Raw genomic sequence first — 25,086 nt, 5'->3', positions numbered from 1 at the left:
CACACTTCATTTGGACACGGGCTGTTTTTATACCCATTACTCTTTAGCTTTTGCATTGTGAAATCTGTTGTCCTGTCCTCCCACCTGATTACAGATCTCCCATTTTGTTCTTCCTGCTGCCTCCCTTCTTTCACAGGCTCAGAAGCTGTGGTATTTCTGTCTTTCTTCGGTTCTGATCAAGGGTTTTCAACATGAAACATTAACCCTATTTCTGTCCGTCAATGCGGCCTGACGGGCTGGATATTTTCAGATTTCCAGAATATGCAGTATTTTGCTTTACTCTTCACCATTGCCTTGTCTCTCACCAGAGAAAAATGTGTGTGAATGGGTTCTCTATCCAATAATGGTGCAGGCAGTGCATCTGTAGGTATTTTTGGGTGCACAAGTGTATTTTTCATAGTGTCTCACATCTCATCCTGTGTTTCGGGGAAGGTGGTGGCCTAGTTGTATTGTCATTAGACAATTAATAGTCTAGACGTGGGTTCAAATCCCGCTACGGCAGATGGTGGAATGTGAATTCAATAAAAAGAAATATCTGGAATAAGAATCTACTGATCGTCAGAAAAACCCATCTGGTTCACTCATGTCCTTTGGGGAACGAAATCTGCCGTCCTTACCTGGTCTGGCCTACATGTGACTCCAGAGCCACAGCAGTGTGGTTGACTCTCAACTGCCCTCCAAGGGCAACTAGGGATGGGCAATAAATGCTGATCAACCAGCGATGCCCATGTCCCACAAATGAATAAAAAAAATACAGCCTGCTGGGTTCAGCACTTGGACCCGTGAATCCAGTAAAGTGGTCACTCGGTATCCAGTGAGAGTGCAGCAACAACGTGGCAATCTGTATCTATTCCAATAGAGCCTGTCCATTCACTTTAGAAAAGAGAATCACTTGCTGTAAACCTTCCAATCAGTCAGTGAGGGGTGAGCCAGTGTTACTGACAAGTGTTTGAGCCATTGGACAGGCATTCAGCCGATACAGCAGCCGGCGAGAGAGACTTGTGGCTTCTTCCTCAACTTCTGTTGTGTTTTATTCCGTTCCAGGTGTCGGCACAAGGAACTACTACAGGAAGATTGGTTACGAATTGGAAGGGCCATACATGGTCAAACGCCTGGACTGAGCTCCTTCATCATGGAGCAGGATTCTGTTTGCAAATCCTGACCATCGCGGGCTGTGCTCAATAAACAATGACTTTGCTACGTTGCACCTTTAAAGGATTTCAGTGCCCAGTTCAACCTCAGACCCCATCAGTCCCAGTCTGCAAAAGCACAGAATCCTGTGGTGGGTTTTGACAAACCGTGTGGCTTGTTTGGATCGCAAATGGGAAGCAAAACTGTTCATTGATTGACTAAGTCCGATGTGGTTCAAGTCACACAGGACGTGAACAGGCTGCATCTCTGTTACAATAGTGGACTGCTCTTGTCTTAAAAGTGTGCATCCAGCCAAAGGAAGAATTCGTATCATCATACAAAATAGAGAAGACCATTTGGCCTATTTTATTTCATCCCCCCCTCCATGCTAACATCCAGTGGTTAAATGATTCTTGCCTCCACCAGAAGCTCATCTCACGTATGGATCGTGTTCTTTATAAGGGAGAATGTCTGCAGTTACCTTTTACTGCTGTGGCCCTTTGCCCCACACTCAATTTATTTGAGTTTTAAAGTTTATTTATTAATGTCACAAGTAGGCTTACATTAACACTGCAATGAAGTTACTGTGAAAATCCTCTAGTCGCCACACTCCAGCAGCTGTTCGGGTACACTGAGGGAGAATTTAGCATAGCCAGTGCACCTGACCAGCACATCCTTTGGACTGGGGAGGAAACTGGAGCACCCGGACGAAACCCACACAGACACGGGGAGAATGTCTGTGTGGAGTCTGCACAATGACCCAAGCCGGGAATCGAACCCGGGTCCCTGGCGCTGTGAGGCAGCAGCGCTAACCACTGTGCATTTGAAGTAATTTTATTGCCTCCTCCTTCCCCGAACTGTCTTCCTTCACTCCATAAGATCTTTCCTGGTTGAAAGGCCCAAGTCCCTCTCTCCGCCAAAGGGCTGTAACATATTTGATCATCAGAAGACAGCACTAATTCTGGGTATCCAAGTGACTCAGCAGCAGAAGGTGGTTACAGGAAAGTGAGTTCAAAGCATGAATAGGTTAACTGGTCAGTCATCAGTGTGATAATTGATTGAGAACAGGAGATGCTGCAGAAACTTCCCATTACAACTGAAGGGATATAATTAATATTTTAAATATTAATTTTTGGGAAGTTAAACCAAGATTTTGCTTGTCAACAAAAAAAGGAAGAGTTATTTTTGAGCTTAAGTAAACTTTGCATTGAGGAAAAGCAGTTTAATTACAAAAGTTTAACGTGTGTCTGAGAGTTTCAGTACTCACCCTTCAACACTGCTGTCTGGAAACAAGCAGACAATTCGACCAGTTTGTGTTAAAACATTTTATCCATCTCATGAGTAAGGGCACCAGGGTAAAGAGCAACAATCAATCCTTATCATGCAAACTCACTTCAAAAGCAACTCTTAACTTCCCAGAATAACTTAATACTTGATGCCATCTGTCTGAGATTTCTGATACTACCCGTGTCGAGGAACTTGACCGAGCTGCCAGGTTCGCTGAGCTCTGAGTCTCTTGTGGTCTTCTTTGCGAAGGTTGGTCTTGCACGCCCTCCTCCGGCGTCACTGGGTCTCCGCCTAGTCTTTGCTGTGGGTCGAATCTTTGCTGGGGTTTGAATCGGGTCTTTGATGAGAGTGGCTTTCGGGTGTTTCTTCTTATCCCCCTCTTCTCGCCCTTCTGGGAGACTTTCTGGCTGTCAGCCAAATGAGGTCATTAGGCAGGGGTCACAGCACCCATAGGGGTTACTGATTCCATATATGGAAAACACCAGGGCCCCCTAGGTGTCCATCCTCAGGTGTATGGGGTGCACGTAGCCCCTTTCCAATAGGGTAACTGAAGGAATCCGTGGTGCCAGAGAGTCTGACTGAAACTGGGGAATACACAAGTGCTGGGCACGGTGGCACAGTGGTTAGCACCGCTGCCTCTCAGCGCCAGGGACCCGTGTTCGATTCCCGGCTTGAGTCGCTGTCTGCGGAGTCTGCACATTCTCCCTGTGTCTGCGTGGGCTTCCTCCGGGTGCTCCGGTTTCCTCTCTCAGTCTGAAAGACATGCTGGTTAGGTGCATTGATCATGCTAAATTCTCCCTCAATGTACCCAAACAGGCACCAGAGTGTGGCGACTGGGAGATTTTCACAATAACTTCATTGCAGTGTTAATGTAAGCCTACTAATAAAATAAATTTTTAAAACTATTTGGTCAGGGCTGAGCACCTCTGGTTCCAGCCTCCAGGGCAAGTCCAGGCTTGCCCTTTCTCGCCTCTGACCCGGTGCCTATGTTTTAAACTTGGCCTGTCCGAATTCCCTTCAGGCCTGGCTGCAGAGTGCTGTTTAATTTAGAATGTCCAATTCTGTGTCGGGTCTAGTTGCTCAGGCTGTCGGCCACAACACTGTAGTAGGAAAGCTGTTGAACTAAACTTCAACCACCATCAGAACCACCCCTCCACCACCAACAAGACCGCAGCACCCACAGGAAGACCCTGGGCTGGTCACACACACACACCCGCCCCCCCCCGGCAGTCCCACTTCTGACCTGAGCCAGAAACTCTCGGCAGCAGTTCAGGAACTGATGATTGCAAGTCCTGCTTACAAGCTCACTAGGATCACTATACATGCAGTCAACATGGAATTTAAAACTATATCAGCGAGCTGTTACAGAGTGAGCTTATTCCCAGTGATCTCGAAGCTGAGATTGTCACTGCTCCTGGAACAAAGCAAGAAATTGTCTGCAAACACATTTTGGAACAAGTGCAGAATGCGGGAGCTTTTCTTACACTGAAAACCCACGCCGTGTGATTAAAGACAAAGATCAAACTTTGCTGCATAACATCTAAAAACAACAAGCTTTGTTGATTTTGCAAATTGGATTAAATGCAGTGGGAGCATTTAAACTCCAGCACTTTCTCACAGAACTTGCCGACAGTAAATGTTAATTTTGATTTGAAGTAGATTTTAGTCCAGCTCTCTCATTTCTGTCAGTACAGATTCCAACCAATCCTGACAATAGCATTGGCCTTGACATGCAGTGATTGATTTAATTTAATTTATTTATTATTGTCACATGTATTGGGATCCAGTGAAAAGTTTCTTGCACGCTATACAAAGCATACCGTTCATAGAGTACAAGGAGAGAGTGCAGAATGTAGTGTTACAGTAATAGCTAGGGTGTAGAGAAAGATCAACTTAATATAAGGTAGGTCCATTCAAAAGTCTGATGGCAGCAGGGAAGAAGCTGTTCTTGAGTCAGTTGGTACATGACCTCAAACTTTTGCATCTTTTTCCTGACGGAAGAAGGTGGAAGAGAGAATGTCTGGGGTGAGTGGGGTCCTTGATTATGCTGACTGCTTTTTAGAGGCAGCGGGAAGTGTAGACGGAGTCAATGGATGGGAGGCTGGTTTGCGCAATGATCTTTGTGACCTCTGACACAGTAAAGAATTCTATATACTGGGTAGTGTCCGTGACAGTTGGTTAAATAGCCCACCACTAATACTGAACAAATTAAGTGCTGCTCCTTTAAGATTTATTACCCCTTTGCTCTTAACTGCTTCAGTCGCCGGTTTCTCTGTTTTGGTCATTTCCCTTAAGCTTCTGCTTATCTCTTCGATTCCAGTGATGATCTGCCTGATTGCCAAGTTATGTTCCACTAAAACTGCCCCAAATGACCAGCGAGAGCTTGCCTGATCATTTGGTTGTCAAATACATCTCCTTTTATTAGATAACACAATGCACATTTGCTACAAGCAAGAACATTTTTCCAAAACGTTGCACTCGGGACTGTTTTATTACACTACAATTGCATGAAAGGGAAACCCATTCATCATGGAATTAATTCCCTCACTGGAAAGCATAATAACAAGAAAGCAGACAGTGAGGGAATGAACTGCCGAATTAGCAGTAGAGGACAAAATAGTGGAGGATTTATCTAAGGGACATGGTGCAGTCTAACCACCCTGGTCCTCTTGAAGACCAGATCGGTAGACTGTGTATGGAACCAAAAGAGATGGGGGAGATACTAAATGGTTTTTTTGCATCCGTATTTACTGAGGAAACGGGCATGGAGTCTACGGAAATAGGGCAAACAGGTAGGGAGGTCATGGAACCTTTACAGATTAAAGGGGAGGAGGTGCTCGCTGTCTTGAGGCAAATCGGAGTGGATAAATCCCCAGGACTGGACAGGGTATTCCCACGGACCTTGAGGGAAGCTAGTGTTGAACTTGCAGGGGCCCTGGCAGACATATTTAAAATGTCAGTATTCACGGGGGAGGTGCCGGATGATTGGAGGGTGGCTCATGTTGTTCCGTTGTTTAAAAAAAGTTCCAAAAGAAATCAGGGAAATTATAGGCCAGTAAGTTTGACGTCGGTGGTGGGCAAGTAATTGGAAGGTGTGATAAGAGATGGGATCTACAAATATTTGGATAGACAGGGACTTATTAGGGAGAGTCAACATGGCTTTGTGCGTGGTAGGTCATGTTTGAACAATCTATTAGAGTTTTTCGAGGAGGTTACCAGGAAAGTGGATGAAGGGAAGGCGGTGGATGTTGTCTACCTGGATTTCAGCAAGGCCTTTGACAAGGTCCCTCATGGGAGGTTAGTTAGGAAGGTTCAGTCGCTAGGTATACATGGGGAGGTAGTAAATTGGATTAGACACTGGCTCAATGGAAGAACAGTAAGAGTTTTAACAACTCCAGGTTAAAGTCCAACAGGTTTATTTGGTAGCAAATACCATTAGCTTTCGGAGCGCTGCTCCTTCGTCAGATGGAGCGGTCACGGGCATTCAGCCTCTGATCTTCGGGGAAGCGTTCTCCAAAGCGGCCTTCACGACACACGACAGCGCAGAGTCACTGAGCAGAAACTGATAGCCAAGTTCCGCACACATGAGGATGGCCTAAACCGGGATGTTGGATTTATGTCACACTATCAGTAACCCCCACAGCTTGCCTCCTGGACTTGCAGAATCTCACTGGCTGTCCTGTCTGGAGACAATACACATCTCTTTAACCTGTGCTTAATGCTCCCTCCACTCACATTGTCTGTATCTTTAAGACCTGGTTGGCTGTAGGGATTTGCATTCTAATCAGTATTCTGTAACTTGATTTTGTGTCTCTGTGCCCTGTTTGAGAGCAGATTTCCACTCCATCTGACGAAGGAGCAGCGCTCCGAAAGCTAATGGTATTTGCTACCAAATAAACCTGTTGGACTTTAACCTGGTGTTGTTAAAACTCTTACTGTGTTTACCCTAGTCCAACGCCAGCATCTCCACATCAATGGAAGAAGCCAGAGAGTGGTTGTGGAAGATTGCTTCTCTGAGGGGAGGCCTGTGACTAGTGGTGTGCCGCAGGGATCGGTGTTGGGTCCATTGTTGTTTGTCATCTATATCAATGGTCTGGATGATAATGTGGTAAATTGGATCAGCAAATTTGCTGATGATACAAAGATTGGGGGTGTAGTGGACAGTGGGGAAGGTTTTCAAAGCTTGCAGAGGGATTTGGACCAGCTAGAAAAATCGGCTGAAAAATGGCAAATGGAATTTAATGCAGACAAGTGTGAGATATTGCACTTTGGAAGGACAAACCAAAGAAGAACGTACAGGGTAAATGGTAGGACTCTGAAGAGTGCAGTTGAACAGAGGGATCTGGGAATACAGGCACAGAATTTCCTAAAAGTGACGTCACAGGTGGATAGGGTTGTAAAGAGTGCCTTTGGTACATTGGCCTTTATAAATCGGAGTATCGAGTATAAAAGTTGGAGTGTTATGGTAAGGTTATATAAGGCATTGGTGAGGCCGAATTTAAAGTATTGTGTACAGTTTTGGTCACCTAGTTACAGGAAGGATGTAAATAAGATTGAAAGAGTGCAGAGAAGGTTCACAAGGATGTTGCCGGGACTTGAGAAGCTGAGTTACAGAGAGAGATTGAATAGGTTGGGACCTTATTCCCTGGAACGTAGAAGAATGAGGGGAGATTTGATAGAGGTGTACAAGATTTTGATGGGTATAGATAGAGTGAATGCAAGCAGGCTTTTTCCACTGAGGCTAGGGGAGAAAAAAAACCAGAGGGCATGGGTTAAGGGTGAAAGGAGAAAAGCTTAAAGGGAATATTAGGGGGGGCTTCTTCACGCAGAGAGTGTTGGGCGTGTGGAATGAGCTACCGGATAAAGTGGTAAATGCGGGGTCAGTTTTAACATTTCAGAAAAACTTGGACGGGTTCATGGATGAGAGAGGTGTGGAGGGATATGGTCCAAGTGCAGGTCAGTGGGATTAGGCAAAAAATGGTTCGGCACAGACAAGAAGGGCCAAAAGGCCTGTTTCTGAGCTGTAATTTTCTATGGTTCTATGGTTTCTAACATTGGAAACCTTTATCAGTACCTCCCATCGCACCTCTTAGTCACAAGTAAGCTTACATTAACACTGCAATGAAGTAACTGTAAATCCGCTAGTCGCCACACTCCGCCGCCTGTTCGGATACACTGAGGGAAAATTTAGCACAGCCAATGCACCTAACCAGCATGTCTTTCAGACTATGGAAGGAATCCGGAGCACCCGGAGGAAACCCACACAGACACAGGGAGAAGGTGCAGACTCCGTGTATAATGTAGTCATAGAATTCCCTACACTACAGGAGGCCATTTGGCCCATCGAGTCTGTACCGAGCACAATCCCATCCAGGACCTATTTCCAGAACCCCACACATTTAGCCTGCTAATCCCCTTGACACCAGGGTCAATTTAGTGACCTATGCTGGGAATCGAACCTGGGTCCCTGGCGTTGTGAGGCAGCAGTGCTAACCACTGTGCAACTGTGCCGCCCTTACCAAGGTAAGAATGGAGCAGATGATTAATTGGACCTTTCCTAATTGAGTTTGCATCGTATTTTGTTGATTAATTTGTGCGTTGATGTTGAACTTTTCACATATAGAAGGTGATCTGTCTTCAGGATTTTTTTAACAATTTGTGTCTTCAAGAATCCTGAGTGTAGGTGTTGTGGCTGTGTTAATTGGTGTTTGGCTAGGAATCTGAAAACACAAATGTTAACCTAATGCTAATAGTCTAAAGGACACTCCAACAAAGCAGCCTCTTTAAGGTTCTAATCCAAAAGCACTTGTTTTGGAGCTGAAGATCATTTTTCTCCCCCACTCCTCCCACAAAAACATTTGACTGGCTGGACACTTCATGTCTAGAAGTGGGTGATGATGTGAGGTTTTGAAACGCGACAGATTGAATTTCTACCCCAGGAGTAGAGCGCACAGAATTTATTTTTAAATTTCATCTAAAATCTTGTTTATTACTATAAAAATATTAGACATGGTGAAATGCATCATTTGACCGACAAGGGATCATGCAACCAACCACACTTGACTGCCCAAAGCATATTTGACCATCGACAAAGGAAAAGCCACAAGTCTGATAGAATACTCTCCATTTGATTTGATTTATTGTCACATGTGTTGGGACAGAGTGAAAAATATTAATTCTTACATGCTATACAGACAAATCATATCGTTCATAGAGTACATAAGGGAGAAGGAAAGAAGAGGGTGTATAATGTCATAGAATTCCCTCCACTCCAGGAGGAGGCCATTTGGCCCATCGAGTTTGTACCGAGCACAATCCTACCCAGGACCTATTCCCACAACCCCATACATTTACCCCACTAATCCCCCAACACTAGGGTCAATTTAGCATGGCCAATCTAACCCACACATCTATGGACTATGGGAGGAAACCAGAGCACCTGGAGGAAACCCACGCACTCACAGGAAGAATGTGCAAATTCCACACAGACAGTGACCCAAGGCCGAAATTGAACCTGGGTCCCTGGTGCTGAAGCAGCAGTGCTGAACACTGTGCCGTCCAACCACTGTGCCACCATGCCGCCTGTGTTAATGTAGTGTTGCTTGGCTAAGTGCAACTCCAGTAAAACTCAAGAAGCCCAGGACCCGCAGCATACTTAACCTTAAATATCCATTCTCTCCATATCTTCACACAGCAGTGTGTGTCCGCTACAAGATGTCCTGTGACCCACCAAGACTTTTGGAGGCACTTCCAAAACCGCAACCTGTGTCACCTAGAAGAAGGGTAGCAGATGCAAGGGTGACCACAATGTGCAACTCACTAACTTGGAACCATATCAATGTCACTGGGTCAAAATTGTTGAACTCTCCCTACCAGCAGCATGGGTGCACCCACCCTATACAGACTACAGCAGTCCAAGGACAGAACTCCACCACTTTCTCCAGGACAAATAGGGATGGGCAATAAATACAGTGATGCCAACCTCTCATGAATTTAAAAAAGGTTGGCAACCTATTACCTGTCTTGAAAAGGTGCCAGTGTGCTGTCTTCTTCCTGAATAGACTCAAATCTGCCTAAAGGGACAGCTACAAAACTAGTGTTTTTGTCGCTGCGTCTAAACATTTTCAGGCAGAATTATGGAGCAGGATTGAGAGAAATTCTGAGGGAAGCTCATTGTGCCATATTCAGTCAGATCCTAGAGGTCGCAATCATTCCAAGTCCCCCAGTTACTCCTACTGTTCACCAGCCAGGTTACTACCACTAATCAATTGGCCATTTAATACACTGACTCTGACAGCAGCAGAAATCCATTCAGGCTGACAGAAATAATATTTCATTTCACAGCTATGTTCCTCTGACTGGTGCTGTCATTTCAGCGCAGAAGATGCATCAGCTGGTGTCAAAATTAATCCTTTCTAATAGGGAAAAAGAAGAGACGCTGCATACAATCATCTTTGACAAACTACCAATCGGGGCTTTTAAGTGAAAATTATACACTTGATGGGAGGTGAATTGTGTGGATATTCTGGGTGAGGAGTAGCAAGCACGTCATGCAATTCCTTCTTGAGAGCTTCAGCAATTTGCACTTCCATTGTTCGGTTTGAATGTAGAGAGGAGTGAATCAGCCATCGATTTACTGAGCCATTGAGAATGGTTCGCATTGTGTGAAGGGACACCGAGATTGGTTTGCTGGTATTTTCAATGGACAAGTACTTAATTGGTTTCAATCATTGAAAAGGTGTTTTTTTTTCCCTTTAACCTTCAGTATGAAACAGATGAAATGCTGCAATGTAATCCGGCGTTCAACATAATAGGGATTTAACAAGTACTCTTCCGGGGTATTTCCCCTTCCCATCCCGCTCTTTCTCTAACCCACAAATTGATCCCAGGGTGGGTTCAACTGCTACCACACTCTGGGTTTTTCTGTTCTTTGCCTATCCTGATGCAGAGTTTTATTCAAGGGGCAGGAGTCCCAAATTGTTAATAATGTTTAAAATCACAGCGCAGAGTAGCCTGACATTCGACGTTTCAGATTCGACTCTCACCAACTTTTACAGATGCACCATCGAAATTATCCTTTCCGGATGTATCGCAGCTTGGTATGGCTCCTGCTCTGTCCAAGACTGCAAGAAACTACAAAGCGTTGTGAACGCAGCCCAGTCCATCACACAAACCAGCCTCCTATCCATTGACTCTGTCAACACTTCCCGCTACCGCAGGAAAGCAGCCAGCATAATCAGAACCCTACACACCCCGGACATTCTCTCTTCCATCTTCTTCCATTGAGAAAAAGATACAAGAGTCTGAGGTTGCGTACTAACTGACAAGAACAGCTTCTTCCTTGCTGCCATTAGACTTTTGATTGGACCTACCTTGCATTAAGTTGATCTTTCTCTACACCCTAGCTATGACTGTAACACTACATTCTGCACCCTCTCCTTTCCTTCTCCTCAACTCTATGAATGGTATGCATTGTATAGCGTGCAAGAAAATACTTTTCACTGAATCCCATACATGTGACAATCAAAAGATCCAGATGTGCAGTTAATATGGATCGAGGTGAGTAAATGATAGAAGGTAAATATAGTCAACAAGTGGTGTGGGGGTAAGACAGCCATACACAGCAGAGAAACTCCAGTCCTTTACTGCCAAGTTGGGTATCATCAGTTAGTGATGGGGTTGGCAGGAATAGCACACATTAATATCATGCACATCTCTCAATGGAGTGGATTTACTGGGCCAAATAATCTTAATTATCACTCTAAACTATGATTTAATTATTCGAAACTGTTTACTATGTCAAATAGGCCAAACTGAATTTGTATCCAAAAGTCAGGAATTAAATATACACTTTCAAGCTTTACTTACAGCACTCAGTTCAAACAAAAACTTAGAAACAATGATTTTTTGAAATTTCTTTCACTGAATGTGGGCATTTTCGACAAGGTCAGCATTTATTTCCCATCCCTAATTTCCCCTCGGAGAAGATGGTGGTGAGCTGCCTTCCTGATCCTCTGCAGTTAGTATAGGTGCGCCCACAGTACTGTTAGGAAGGTGAGCTTTACCCAGCTACAGTGAAGAAACAGCGATATAGTTCCAAGTCAGGCTGGTGCATGGCTTAGAGTGAAATGTGGGAGGTAGTGTTCTCATGTATCTGCTGCCCTTGTCCATCTAGAAAGGGTCCATCGGGGGCGGCCTGACAAGTTGTTGCAGTCACCTTGTAGATGGTGCACACTGCCTCCACGGTGCTGAATGTTTACATGGTGAACAGAGTGGCAATCAAGAAGTGCTTCATCCTGGATGGGGTCAAGCTTCTTGAATGCCCATTTCTGTGCAGGATTAGCTGTCTGAGTAGGAGCAAGTTTTGCTTTTAGTCACACAGTAACAGTGTTTACAGCACAACAACAGGCCATTAATGCCAGTGTTAACACTCCAGAAAAACCTCCTCAAACCTTACTGCCTCTCATCCCATCCACGTCTTTCTATTACTTGACCTTGTGGTTATCCAGCTTCATGTAGCTAGTCAATATTCAAAACACTCTCCAGGTTAAAGAAAAGTTTCTCCTGAATTCCCTATTGGGTTTAGCCATGAGTATTGTGTTTATGGCCTCATAGGAGATGGTACATCTCACTTTCAATCAACACCCTTCACAAACTCAGGACTCCCAGAGCATTCTGCGGCTATCGGAGAGTAGCACTGTCAATGTAGAAAAGGTAACCAATTTACACACAGCAACCACTCACAAAAAGCAGTGGGATAATCTGTTTTTGTGCTGTTGGAGTCCAGGAGAACATTCATCCCTCATCCAGGAATAATCCCATGAGAGTTTTTGCAGCAATTTGCGCGTGGAGTAATTTTTTCAGATGTTGCCAGCATGGCATCTGAAGAGACATTGCATTTAACTGAATCAAGGTTTGGAATTAAAGCAGCTCTTGTATAATACACAAACACTGATATCTTGTTCTTTGCCGCCAACCTTTTGTTTGGTTGGAATTGCAACAAAAATTGAGAAACTGTTTTGCAAACATGAGACTGGATTGTAATGGAGTCAGTGAGAATGAAAAACAAATAGCAGCCAGGAACCAATTCCAGGGTTCCGGACCTCATTCCCAGATGAAAGTCATCTTCGCTCCGAACCTGGCCAGCGTCATAGTGAGGATAGGCATCTCCTAGTTCCACCCCACCCACTCTGCAATTTTCATGGCCAGCTTTTAAATGACTTTGTGGCTCTTGGCCGCTCAGGGGAGTGGGGGAACCAGAATGTGAATGAGGGAGCCTGTTGTAAGGCAAGTTCAAAGGTTCTTCCCATTCCTGTGCAAAGCTGTGACCCTCATACCCTCCGTGCCATGTGATGGCATTTCCACACACATTCACCTACTATACATAGCAATAAACTCTATCGTAATAGGATGGGAAGAAAAGCTTCAAGTCATTTCATTACAGCCCAATAAGAGTATCAACCATTCAGACCTTTTAAACCATCAATAGCAGGATCTTGTAAGTAAGCATGGTGCAATTGACAGAATAGATCAAAGAAAGGGCTGTCAGGTTACCTTATCTCTGGGACACTGCTCTCAGTATGGGCTTTCAGCCAAGACTGATTATGTATTTTTGGCTGAGAGCCCAGATGTATATTATGCATTCAATCACTGAAGCCCTGACCCTTTTGAGATGGGCAGAGGTCGAAAGGTGAAGCTTTGTGAAATGAAGGCTCACTCAGCAGAAACGTCAAGAATAAAGTGTCAATATTCAGGGCAGCACAGTGGTTAGCACTGTTGCCTCTCAGCGCCAAGGACCCGGGTTCAATTCCGGCCTGGGGTGACTGTCTGTGGAGTTTGCACATTCTCCCCATGTCTGCACAGGTGCTCCGGTTTCCTTCCACAGTCGAAAGATGTGCGGGTTAGAGTGACTGGCCATGCTGAATTGCCCGAGTGTAGATTAGGGGGATTAGTGTCAGTGCAGGCTCAATGGGCTGAATGGCCTTCTCCTACAATGTAGGGATTCTATGATTCAGACCCTCCCAGCTTAATGTTTTAACACTGCATTCTCAGTTGGTTTTGTTAAACAACTTGAACTGATGACAGACTGGAGTACAGTTTAATAGAATCCCTACAGTTCAGAAGAGGCCATTCAGCCCATTGAGGCTGCACAGATTCTGAGCGTATCCCTCTACCCCACCCTACCCCTGTAACACCACATTTACCATGGTTAATCCATCTAACCAAAACATCTTGGGACAGTCGGGGGCAATTTAGCATGGCCAATCCACCTGTACAACTTTGAATTGTGGGAGGAAACCCACCCAGACACGGGGAGAATGTGTGGAGTTTGCAGACAGTCACCCAAGGCTGGAATTGAACCCAGGTCCTTGGAGGTGTGAACAGCAGTGCTAACCACTGTACCACCATTGTGGTGGTAATGTTGTGAGGTGTGGTTTCAGGACTTCAGCTGGGAGATGAACAATTAACATTTAAAACACTTTCAGGGATAGAATAGCAGGACATTTTAAACAGTTTCCATCAGACTTCAGGAGAACCCCTTGTATACAACCAACTTGAATAATATCCCCAAAGAACCACCACTTTTGACCCCGGAACATTACTGCGTGCAAACTGGTCTCTGTGGGACTCTGAACTGGCACTCAAAGATCATCAGGTCCCAGTTACAAGCTGGACACAATAGTACAGTCCGAGTGAAGCCCAGGGCAGACAAGGATTCTATCAGATTTACTGGAAATAATGTGGCAAATAAGTCCATGAATAACTGGAAATAAAGGTCACAGCCCAGAGATCCTCAGTCAGAAACCTGTGCCTCTACTCAGTATTGGCAGACCTTCTGTGCATTCTTAGTGTGCCAGGATTACAAGGCAGAGCTGACCAGAATTGGCATAATCAGACCAGATGTACAGCCACAAAAGATGCCAACCAGCTGTCCATCAGATAATTGGGACGAGATCGTACAACAACCAATGGAGTCCACAGCATTCAATTCGGCAATCTCATGGGGACAATCGACCAATCCAGTCATGGGTTTAACACTGTGCCATCTTGTTGTATTTAACAAACAGACCCACAAGAAAATCACCCCTCAGGTGAGTGGCAGACAGATAAAAGTAGAGTAACTGAAGAATGTGCGCAAAATCCCAAATACCATTGGCAAGAAGCCAACCACCCAGCACAAAAATAAATCATTGTCAAAGTAAACAACTGATTCTACCCCATTGTTAAATTAAATCCTTTATTTCTCACAAAATATTTAAAAACATTTCCTTGGAGTCACAAATCATAATCTGTACCGAACACGTGCACTTCAGTTCAAGATGGACCACAAATATCCAATGTAATTCTGCGTCATCTAAAAGCAGGGCCAGTACCAATTGACAAATCCCTTTCCAATCTTCCAGTAAAACAGCAAGGAAAAGGTTTTATGGTCATCACTGCTACCTTGTTGGATCACCTCGTTCCCAGGAACATAACTTGCTCAATTTGTGCCTGTAGGCACAAGGCATCAGGTCGTTCCTGAGGGTTAAAGGCCGTCATGTCTCTTAGAAGTTTCTGGATATCTTTGTTCATAGTCCCTTTACTTTTCATCGGAATTGGAAGTTCCAGACTAGGATTCTCCACCAATGCCTTGCCCACAGGGACCAACTCACGCCCCTGAGAGAAATAGATACCTGCAAAAGCAACCCCAAACATCCCAGATTAGAATGACACTGTGCAACACCCCTTCCGTCAAATAGATTCTCCTCTTCCTAAAAACTGAGGGAGAATGACCACCGCAAAAAGCAGGGCAACAGTTTTGTGAGTTATAATGCAGGTCAGAAACAGTGTTTTATGAAGTCCGCCTGGATCATAAGTTTTGCTATTTGAATTTGGCTACGGTAAGCACGAGGTGTTTCACCTCAGGTATGATTCAAATGGCCCATTGGGGAGCCTTTATCAAACAAAGTTTATTTCAGAATACAGTTTACATATACCAAACAAAGCGCCTTGCCACGGGGGCTGGGGGACACACACGCACCACACACCTGTGTCTGCTGGATTGATGACAATGTTGCGGTTGGTCTTGAGAGCGCAGATGGCGTTGCGTTGTGGTTGGGTGACATTCGGGGCTGTCTTGTGAGTGCGGCTGATTAATCTGGCATTGACGCACCTGATGGCTTGGGCATACATGCCGAGTCGAGGGCAGCGGCCTTCCAGAGGAGTCCAATTCGATTCTTTCCTCTTCAGTTGCTGCACGGCGGATCTCTGTCGGCTGTTCCGGTTCATTGGCTGTCTCATTGTGTTCGCTGTTGGCCTCTTGGGGTTTGTGGAAGAACTCCCGCAGGGGGTCCATTTTGGTGGTGGGGCAGAAATTGAGCCCTCGGCTGAGAACTTTGATTTCCATTGGTTGAAGTGTGTAGTCCGACAAGTTGACAATGGACTTCCTTGCGTTGGTATTATTTTCTACTGTGATACCGGTTGCTGCTGGTGGTAATGCCGAGTTTCTCAAGTTTCCTGTTCTTGGTGTGCATGTAGATGGCGTAGTTCCATTGAACACAACAGACAGTTATCCTCAGATCCGACCAAAGAACATACCCATCAACTCAGACTGATCAAAACCTTTGATCCGGACTTTCAGAGCACACTCCATGCTCTCATCCCACATATTCCCCACGTTGGAGATCTCTATTGCCTTCCAAAGATACACAAGGCCAACACATCCAGCCATCCTGTCATATCAGGCAATGGGACCCTGTGAGAGAACCACTCCGGCTACGTCGAGGGCATCCTGAAACCCATTGTACCCCCAGCTTCTGTCGCGAAACTACGGACTTCCTACAGAAACTCAGCACACATGGAGCAGTTGAACCAGGAACACTCCTGGTCACAATGGATGTCTCAGTACTCTACACCAGCATCCCCCACAATGATGGCATTGCTGCAACTGCCTCAGTACTCAACGCTGACCACTGCCAATCTCCAGATGCAATTCTACAATTCATCTGCTTCATCCTGGACCACAATGTCTTCACCTTCAACAACCAGTTCTTCATCCAGACACATGGAACAGCCATGGGAACCAAATTCACATCTCAATATGCCAACATCTTCATGCACAGGTTCGAACAAGACCTCTTCACTGCACAGGACCTTCAACCGATGCTATACACTAGATACATCGATGACATTTTCTTCCTTGGAACTCATGGCGAACAATCACTGAAACAACTATATAAAAGAAAACTACAGCACACAAACAGGCCCTTTGGCCCTCCAAGCCTGCACCGATCATGCTGCCCGCCTTTACTAAAACCCCCTACTCTTCCGGGGACCATATCCCTCTATTCCCATCCTATTCATGTATTTGTCAAGATGCCCCTTAAAAGCCATCAACAAGTTCCATCCCACCATCAGACTCACCATGGACTACTCTCCAGAATCGGTTGCATTCTTGGACACACGCATCTCCATCAAGGACGGTCACCTCAGCACTGCACTGTACCGCAAGCCCACGGATAACCTCACAATGCTCCACTTCTCCAACTTCCACCCTAAACACGTTAAAGAAGCCCTCCGTATACACAGGATCTGCTCAGATGAGGAGGATCGCAACAGACACCTATAGACGCTGAAAGACGCCCTCATGAGAACAGGATATGCGCTCGACTCATCGAGCGACAGTTCCAACGCACCACAGCGAAAAACTGCACCAACCTCCTCAGAAGACAAACACGGACAGAGTACCCGTCATCGTCCAGTACTTCCCCAGAGTGGAGAAGCTACGACATCTTCTCCGGAGCCTTCAATATGTCATTGATGAAGACGAACATCTCGCCAAGGCCATTCGCACACCCCCACTTCTTGCCTTCAAACAACTGCACAACCTCAAACAGACCATTGTCCGCAGCAAACTACCCAGCCTTCAGGAGAACAGTGACCACAACACCACACAACCCTGCCACAGCAATCTCTGCAAGACGTGCCGGATCATCGACACGGGTGCCACCATCTTACGTGAGAACACCATCCACCAGGTACACGGTACATACTCTTGCCACTCGGTCAATGTTGTCTACCTGATACGTTGCAGGAAAGGATGGCGAGACCATGCAGATGCTACGATGATGGATGAATGGACACCACTCGACAATCACCAGGCAGGAGTGTTCCCTTCCTTTTGGGGAACACTTCAGCAGTCAAGGGCATTCAGCCTCTGATCTTCGGGTAAGCGTTCTCCAAGGCAGCCTTCACCACACACGACAACGCAGAATCGCTGACCAAAAACTGATAACCAGGTTCTGCACGCATGAGGACGGCCTCAACCTTGGGATCATGTCACACTATCTGTAACCCCCACGACTTGCCTGGGCTTGCAAAATCTCACTAACTGTCCTGTCTGGAGACAGTACACATCTCTTTAACCCTCTCTCCACTCGCATTGTCTGAACCTGTAAAGACTCGCATTCCAACCATTATCTTGTAATTGAGTCTGTGTCTATGTATGCCCTGTTTGTGAACACAACTCTTCACTCAACTGATGCAGGAGCAAAGCTCCGAAAGCTCGTGCTACCAAATCAACCTGTTGGACTTTAACCTGTTGTGAGACTTCCTACTGTGCTGACCCCAGTCCAATGCCGGCATCTCCACATATGGTAGGAATGACACCAGCACATTGCACAGAGAGATGCCTTGTTGACCATGGAGGGATCCTGTTCCCTCCTTTTTGAAGCTAGCAGTGATGTGAAAGGTTAGTGCAGTGGAATTAAATATCAGTTTGACATTACCTCAGAGTAAAACATTCAAAAATCCTCCTTTCTTAATTCATGAAGTTAACATTTGGCATTCATTGGGTAACAATACACTGAGCCCAATTGTCAATTTGAAAATACTGATCTTGAACTTACTATCTGGCTGTATCCTGCTACCAGGGACAGCACAGTGGTTAGCACTGCTGCCTCACAGAGCCAGAGACCTGGGTTCAATTCCCGGCTTGGGCCACTGTCTGTGTGGAGTCTGCACGTTCTCCCCGTGTCTACGTGGGTTTCCTCCCACCAGACTGAAAGACGTGCTGGTTAGGTACATAGGGAGAATTTAGCATGGCCAATGTACCCGAACAGGCGCTGAAGTGTGGCAACTGAGGGATTTTCACAGTAACTTCATTGCAGTGTTAATACAAGTCTACTTGTGACATTAATAAATAAACTTTACAAATGGCATTAAGGGATGGACTGTTTATAGAAACTGGAATTGACTTGGGTATGTTGGGTTAGTGTAACAAGTGGGCACTGATTTTACACCCAATCTATCTAATCTGAAAGAGGACAATTTTTTTTTAAAGAAGTAACCACTCAACAGAAAATCTTTAGTTAAAACAACAAGATTTGTAAGTGCAGAAAGCCTCAGCATCTTGTTTGTAGGCTGTATTTTGGGAGAGTCAGCAAGTGATTTTGAACAGAACACGGGACATTATTTCTGGAGAAAGTGGTCCATTTCTCTCCATGATTAAAGACTTTTAAAAATCTCTCTGCTACGAAATATTTTCATGCACAATTAATCTTGATACGCAATGCCCTTCATGATACTTGTCACCATCTGGCAAAGCAGGAGTGAAAAGCAACATTGATAGGCTGACTCACTGACGGACTGAGGCATTTACACCTCTCCCACTGAATGAAGAGATATGCTGATTTTTGATTGCCTGTCACGGGAGATGGTGGGTCAGACCATTCAGAGACAAATGTTTCGGAAAACCTTTGGGAGAAACGTACTGATCACGTCAGCCACAAGTCAGCAGCCAGAGAAATACCGATGCCTCACAGGCGTACAGTGCATGTCTGACAGGGCATTATAATTTAAAGCCTCCATTAATGCAGAGATCTGTAAACAATGCAAGTCAGTGCGAGAGACCAGAGTTAAAGGTTACGTATGTATTCACAGAGGAATCCTAAAGGACATTCATTGTTGAAGAGGTCATGGTCTATTATAGAGACAACAATAGATTAATTTAAAAAGACAAGTTTTAAAACAACACGAAGAGACAACTCCTCTGCAACTCATTAATGCCCAATTGCTGAAACTTGTCCAGAAGTCAAAAATCATACATCAACTTCCCCACATGTTGAATCCATGGCCAGAACAGAGGTGAACTCCAAGCCTCATCTGGCTCAGTGGTAGAGCCAGTTGGTCCTGCTTTTTCCCCCATAGCCCTGGGAATCCACCCCCCTTACAAACTACAAAAGGGTCGTGAACGAAACCCAATCCATCGCGCAAACCAGCCTCCCATCCATTGACTCTGTCTACACTTCCTGCTGCCTTGGAAAAGCAGCCAGCATAATCTAGGACCCCACGCACCCCGGACATTCTCTCTTCCACCTTCTTTTGTCGGGAAAAAGATACAAAAGTCTGAGATCCCGTACCAACTGACGCAAAACAGCTTCTTCGGTTGCAATCTACCTTATATTAAGCTGATCTTTCTCTACACCCTAGCTATGACTGTAACACTACATTCTGCACCCTCTCCTTTCCTTCTCCCCTATGTACTCTATGAACGGTATGCTTTGGCTGTATAGTGTGCACGGTGGCACAGTGGTTAGCACTACTACCTCACAGTGCCAGGGACCCGGGTTCAATTCCCGGCTTGGGTCACTGTCTGTGTGGATTCTGCATATTCTCCCCATGTCTGCGTGGATTTCCCCTGGGTACTCCGGTTTCCTCCCACAGTCCAAAGATGTGACAGTTAGGTGGATTGGCCACGCTAAATTGACCCTAGTTTCCGGGGGGAAATTAGCAGGGTAAATATGTGGGGTTACAGGGATAGGGTGGGATTGTTGTCAGTGCAGGCTCAAAGGGTCGAATGGTCTCCTTCTGTATGTAGGGATTCTATGATTCTAAACAATACTTTTCACTGTATCCCAATACATGTGACAACAATAAATCAAATCAATTTCACTCACTGCACCATTGGTGTTTAGACCTTCATTTGCCAAGGCCCTACCCGTGCTCAATTCTCTCCCTAAACCTCTCTTCTTTTAACACACTCTTTAAAGTCCATCTACCCCAACATCTCATGTGACTCAGCATCCAGTTTTGTTTGATAATATTGCTGAAGTGCCTTGGGATGTCTTATTATGCCAATGACACCATATCAATACACATTGGTGTTCATGCGGAGGTCCATTGCTGGGACCAAGGAGGAAAGAATTGTGCTCAGAGCACAACTGGATTACAAAGGTTAATTTGCCCAGATGAAAGGACAGTATTCCAAGCAAGGCCTTGAGGAGGTTTGACATTTGCCTGCTAACAGCTATCAACACCAACACCCTCCTACTCCCCAAATGGACAGTCACTCACCCAACAGCTCCTTCTTGGCCTCGACATCTCTAAAGGTGATTCTCTCGATCATGGCCCAGAACATGATACCAAGAGCAAAAATGTCAACTTTGGCGGAGTACTGCCCCTCCCAAAGTTCTGGTGCCATGTAGAAATCAGAGCCACAAGCTGTGGACATCTGCCGTCGATTCATACTGCCACTGCTCTGGCACATCTTACTCAGACCAAAATCAGCCACCTGGAATACAAGAGGTGAAGAGAGGTCACAGATTCAATCTCCTCCTGGTAATCTGCAAAAAACCACAGCAACTTTCCACACTCAACATTTATTGAAGTTGTACAGGAGTAAACTACTGATCGGATATTAAAGAATCTACTGATGACCATGAAACCATTGTCAGAAAAACCCATCAGGTTCACTAATCTCCTTTAGGGAAGGAAATCTGCCATCCTTACCCGGTCTGGCCTAGATGTGACTCCAGAGCCACAGCAATGTGGTTGACTCTCAACCGCCTTCCGAAATGGCCGAGCAAGCCTCAACTCAGTTCAAGGGCAATTAGGAATGGGCAATAATGCTGACCCAGCCAGCGACACCCATGTCCTACAAGTGAATTTAAAAATAAATAAATAAAAAAGTTGGAGAGAGGGGGCTGAGAGAACGATTAGTGTTTGAATATTTCAAAAGAGAGAGAGAATGGAGGGATTCATCCATGTTGGACATTTGTTTGTATTGAGTCAGATTTTTAAAAATCGGGAATTTAATTACAATGTAAGCTACTCTATTTTATTTTATGGATATGCAACACAAAGAACATTACAGCACAGGAACAGGCCCTTCAGGCCTCCAAGCCTGCACCAACCATGCTGCCCTACTCTTCCGGGGACCATATCTCTCTATTCCCATCCTATTCATGTATTTGTCAAGACACCCCTTAAAACTCTCTATCGTATCCGCTTCCATTACCTCCCCTGACAGCGAGTTCCAGGCACCCACCACCCTCTGTGTAAAAAAACTTGCCTTGTACATCTCTTTTAAAACTTGTGCCTCGCACCTTAAAACTTTTCCCCCTAGTAATTGACTCTTCCATCATGGGAAAAAGCTTCTGACTATCCACTCTGCCCATGCCCCTCAATCTTGAAGTCATCTATCAAGTCGCCCCCTCAACCTCCATCATTCCAATGAGAACAAACCAAGTTTCTCCAACCTCTCCTCATAGCTAATGCCCTCCATACCAGGCAACATCCTGTTAAATCTTTTCTGTACCCTCTCCAAAAGCCTCCACATCCTTCTGGTAGTGTGGCGACCAGAATTGAGCACTATACTCCAAGTGCTGCCTAAGGTTCTATAAAGCTGCAACATGACTTGCCAATTTTTAAACTCAATGCCCCGGCCGATGAAGGCAAGCATGCCACATGCCTTTGTGACTACCTTCTCCACCTGCACTGCCACTTTCAGTGACCTGTGTACCTGTACACCCAGATCCCTCTGCCTATCAATGCTCTTAGGAGTTCTGCCATTTACTGTATATGTCCATAAAATCCATGGTTGGGCACGCAACTACACAACACAATTGACATTTGGCCTACAGATCCATACTGGTGTCTATCTTATCTGGTAGCAGTGCTAATCCTGAAGTTGTTCCGTTCCCTGCTCCCTTGTGACATGATCTCGGCTTCAATCATTAACTCAACTAGTGCGTGTCGCAGCCACACAATCGGCATTAAAAAAATAGGTTTCCAGCTCCTCTAACCCCACAACTCCCCATGAAATCTATACTGCTCCCAATGGAGCCTCTTGGCAATCCACAATCTTATCAAATATCTCCAACATCTCTCCCTCAATGTCAGTAAAAGGAAGAAGATAGTCATCAACTTCAGGAAGTGTAGTGGAGGACATGCCCCTGTCTACATCAACAGGGATGAAGTGGAACGAGTGGAGAGCTTCAAGATCACCAACATGTCCTGGTCCCGCTATAGTTAAGAAAGCCCACCAACACCTCTACTTTCTGAGGCTAAGGAAGTTTGGTATGTCCACTACAACTCTCACCAATTTTTACAGATGCACAATAGAAAGCATTTCTGGTTGTATCACACCTTGGTACGGCTCCTGCTCTGCCCAAGACCACAAGAAACTACAAAGGGTTGTGAACGTAGCCCAATCCATCAAATCTCAAATTAAAATCCTATCTTAGTGGTTGAAAATCTAGGACACATTCTATCCCATCCCTTCACAGGTTCAAATCTTATCTCTCAACTCTGGTCTAATAGTTCTTTCAGCTAAACAAAAGCTGAAACACTACAGATTGTGAAATCAGCAAGAAAGCAGAAAATGCTGGAAAAAAACTCAGCATCTTTGTAAACAAAGAATAATTCAGTTCCTTATTCCCTGATAATCACGCAGCAATACCATTCAGCAGTGGGTGCTCACTGAAAACGCCAGCCAAGCTTAACATCCATTTCTAAACAAGAAAAAAAACTGAGAAACAACTGAAGAGTTTTGAGAGAGAGAAAAAGTGGAATTAGAATGGTTGCAGGACATTCAACCCATCAGGTCTGTACCAGCTTTCTCCCACCGTTTAGTCCTGGCCCTGCAAATTGTTGTCTTCAGATAATTGTATGCCCCACACTGCTGAATTCTCAAAGACTAAAGTGAATCCCTGGGAAGCAGAGTGGCTATTGTTGGTAAGTGGGTCTAATCATGGGTTCAAACCCCACATTAGAGAGAGTGAAGCACAAATTGCTGGTAGACAGTCCCATGGGGAGTCCCATTGAGGATGGCGCAGCACAGACAGCGCAGGTGAGGCACCACACTGCCGAGCAGCTGACTCCTGCCCTCCCAGGTGGATGTGAAAGATCCCACAACATTGTTGGGCAAGGGGGAGTTCTCGCTCATGTGCTGGCCAATATTTATCCTGATAACACCAGGAATTCAGATTACTCTGTCATCACATTAATGTTCACACATTGGCTGCTATATTTTCTATAATCACTCACTGGTTATGAAGCACTTTGGGGACAGCCCAAGGTCATGAAGGACACAAGTTACAGGGATGATGATGGCCTCATGGTATTATCGCTAGACTATTAATCCAGAAACTCAGCTAATGTTCTGGGGACCTGGGTTTGAATCCCATCACGGCAGATGGTGGAATCTGAAGTCAATTAAAAATATCTGGAATTAAGAATCTACTGACGACCATGAAACCATTGTCAAAAAAACCCATCTGATTCACTAATGTCCCTTAGGGAAGGAAATCTGCCATCATTACCTGGTCTGGCCTACATATGACTCCAGAGCCACAGCAATGTGGTTGATTCTCAACTGTCCTCTGAAATGGCCTAGCAAGTTCAACTCAGTTCAAGGGCGACTAAAGAAGGGCAGTAAATGCTGGCCAGCCAGTGACACCCATGTCCCATGAATGAATTTTAAAAAGTTATTTCTTTAACCTCCTGCAGGGAGTAGGAACAAACTCAGCCCTCACCTTTAGAACAGCTCCCCTCTGGGTGTTGGAGATGAGGACGTTGTCCGGCTTTAGATCTCGATGGATGATTTGATGCTGGTGCAGGTACAGCACAGCAGCACTGAGCTGGTGCATGAAGTTCCTGTTCAGCTCGCAGTCAGGGCTTCTGCTCAACAAATATTCATTCACATCCCCTCCATCACAGAACTCCATCACAAACCACAGAGAGTGGCAAGACCGAGGGTCGAAGCAACACTTCCCTTTCAGGCAGGTCTCGATCAGGAGCAAGTGGCTCTCCGACTCCGGAGCTTTCTTACTGATCTCCTGGAAGGTCCGGTCTCTCTGGAGGATGCACTCCCACAGCCAGATCACATTGGGGTGCCTCTTCCCCATGCTGCTCAGTGTCCAGAGTTCCTGCAGAGCCAGTTCCGAGGTTTCGGGGGAATCACACAGCACTTGCTTCATGGCTACCCTCACTCCAGCCTTGCTGCACTTTGCTTCATAGACAGTCCCATAACTGCCTCGGCCAAGCTCCCTGAGGATCTCATATTTAGATGGTTTTGTCATCTCAGTCCCGAATGTCCACCGAAACTTGCCCGGGCTGGAGGGAGGGTCACTCAGATCTCCTGAAAACCCAACAACTTTGCTGCATGAGCTTCACCTGCAGTTTATTATAGAGAAGGGAAACACAGGGGCTAGAATTAAACCTTATCTGGATCTGTGGAGAGTTCTGTGCTTCCAGGACAACTGTGGGTTAAGACTTCAGATAAGAATCCATCTAATAACACTGAGCAAAACATCAGTTGCATGTAATGCACAGCAATGTACTTTCACCTTGCTTGCCCTCCCTCCCCTCAAGTACCTGATCCTTCCTGTCTCTAATCCAACCTGCATT

The 25,086-nt window shown here is 45.4% G+C and overlaps 1 protein-coding gene and 1 pseudogene across 2 annotated transcripts in view; one reads left to right on the top strand and one right to left on the bottom strand.

Annotated features, from left to right (window-relative positions):
- elp3 (elongator acetyltransferase complex subunit 3) overlaps positions 1-4,076 on the top strand; it is an 88,897-nt gene extending 84,821 nt beyond the window's left edge. Inside the window, exons 15-16 of one of the 2 annotated variants that reach the window (XM_078213426.1) lie at positions 1,045-1,684; positions 3,295-4,076. In XM_078213426.1, coding sequence (XP_078069552.1) covers positions 1,045-1,121 — 77 coding nt within the window. In that variant the 3' untranslated portion in view covers positions 1,122-1,684; positions 3,295-4,076. Of the gene's footprint in view, positions 1-1,044; positions 1,685-3,294 lie in introns of those variants that run through there. The other variant, XM_078213425.1, reaches the window with a different exon arrangement.
- Positions 4,077-14,871: 10,795 nt separating this feature from the next.
- Positions 14,872-24,758, bottom strand: LOC144493932 (serine/threonine-protein kinase PDIK1L pseudogene; annotated as a pseudogene).
- Positions 24,759-25,086: the final 328 nt, after the last annotated feature.

The sequence above is a fragment of the Mustelus asterias genome, chromosome 5 (genome assembly GCF_964213995.1).
Source record: "Mustelus asterias chromosome 5, sMusAst1.hap1.1, whole genome shotgun sequence".
NCBI lineage: Eukaryota > Metazoa > Chordata > Chondrichthyes > Carcharhiniformes > Triakidae > Mustelus > Mustelus asterias.
This window is presented reverse-complemented; position numbering and strand designations above follow the sequence as displayed.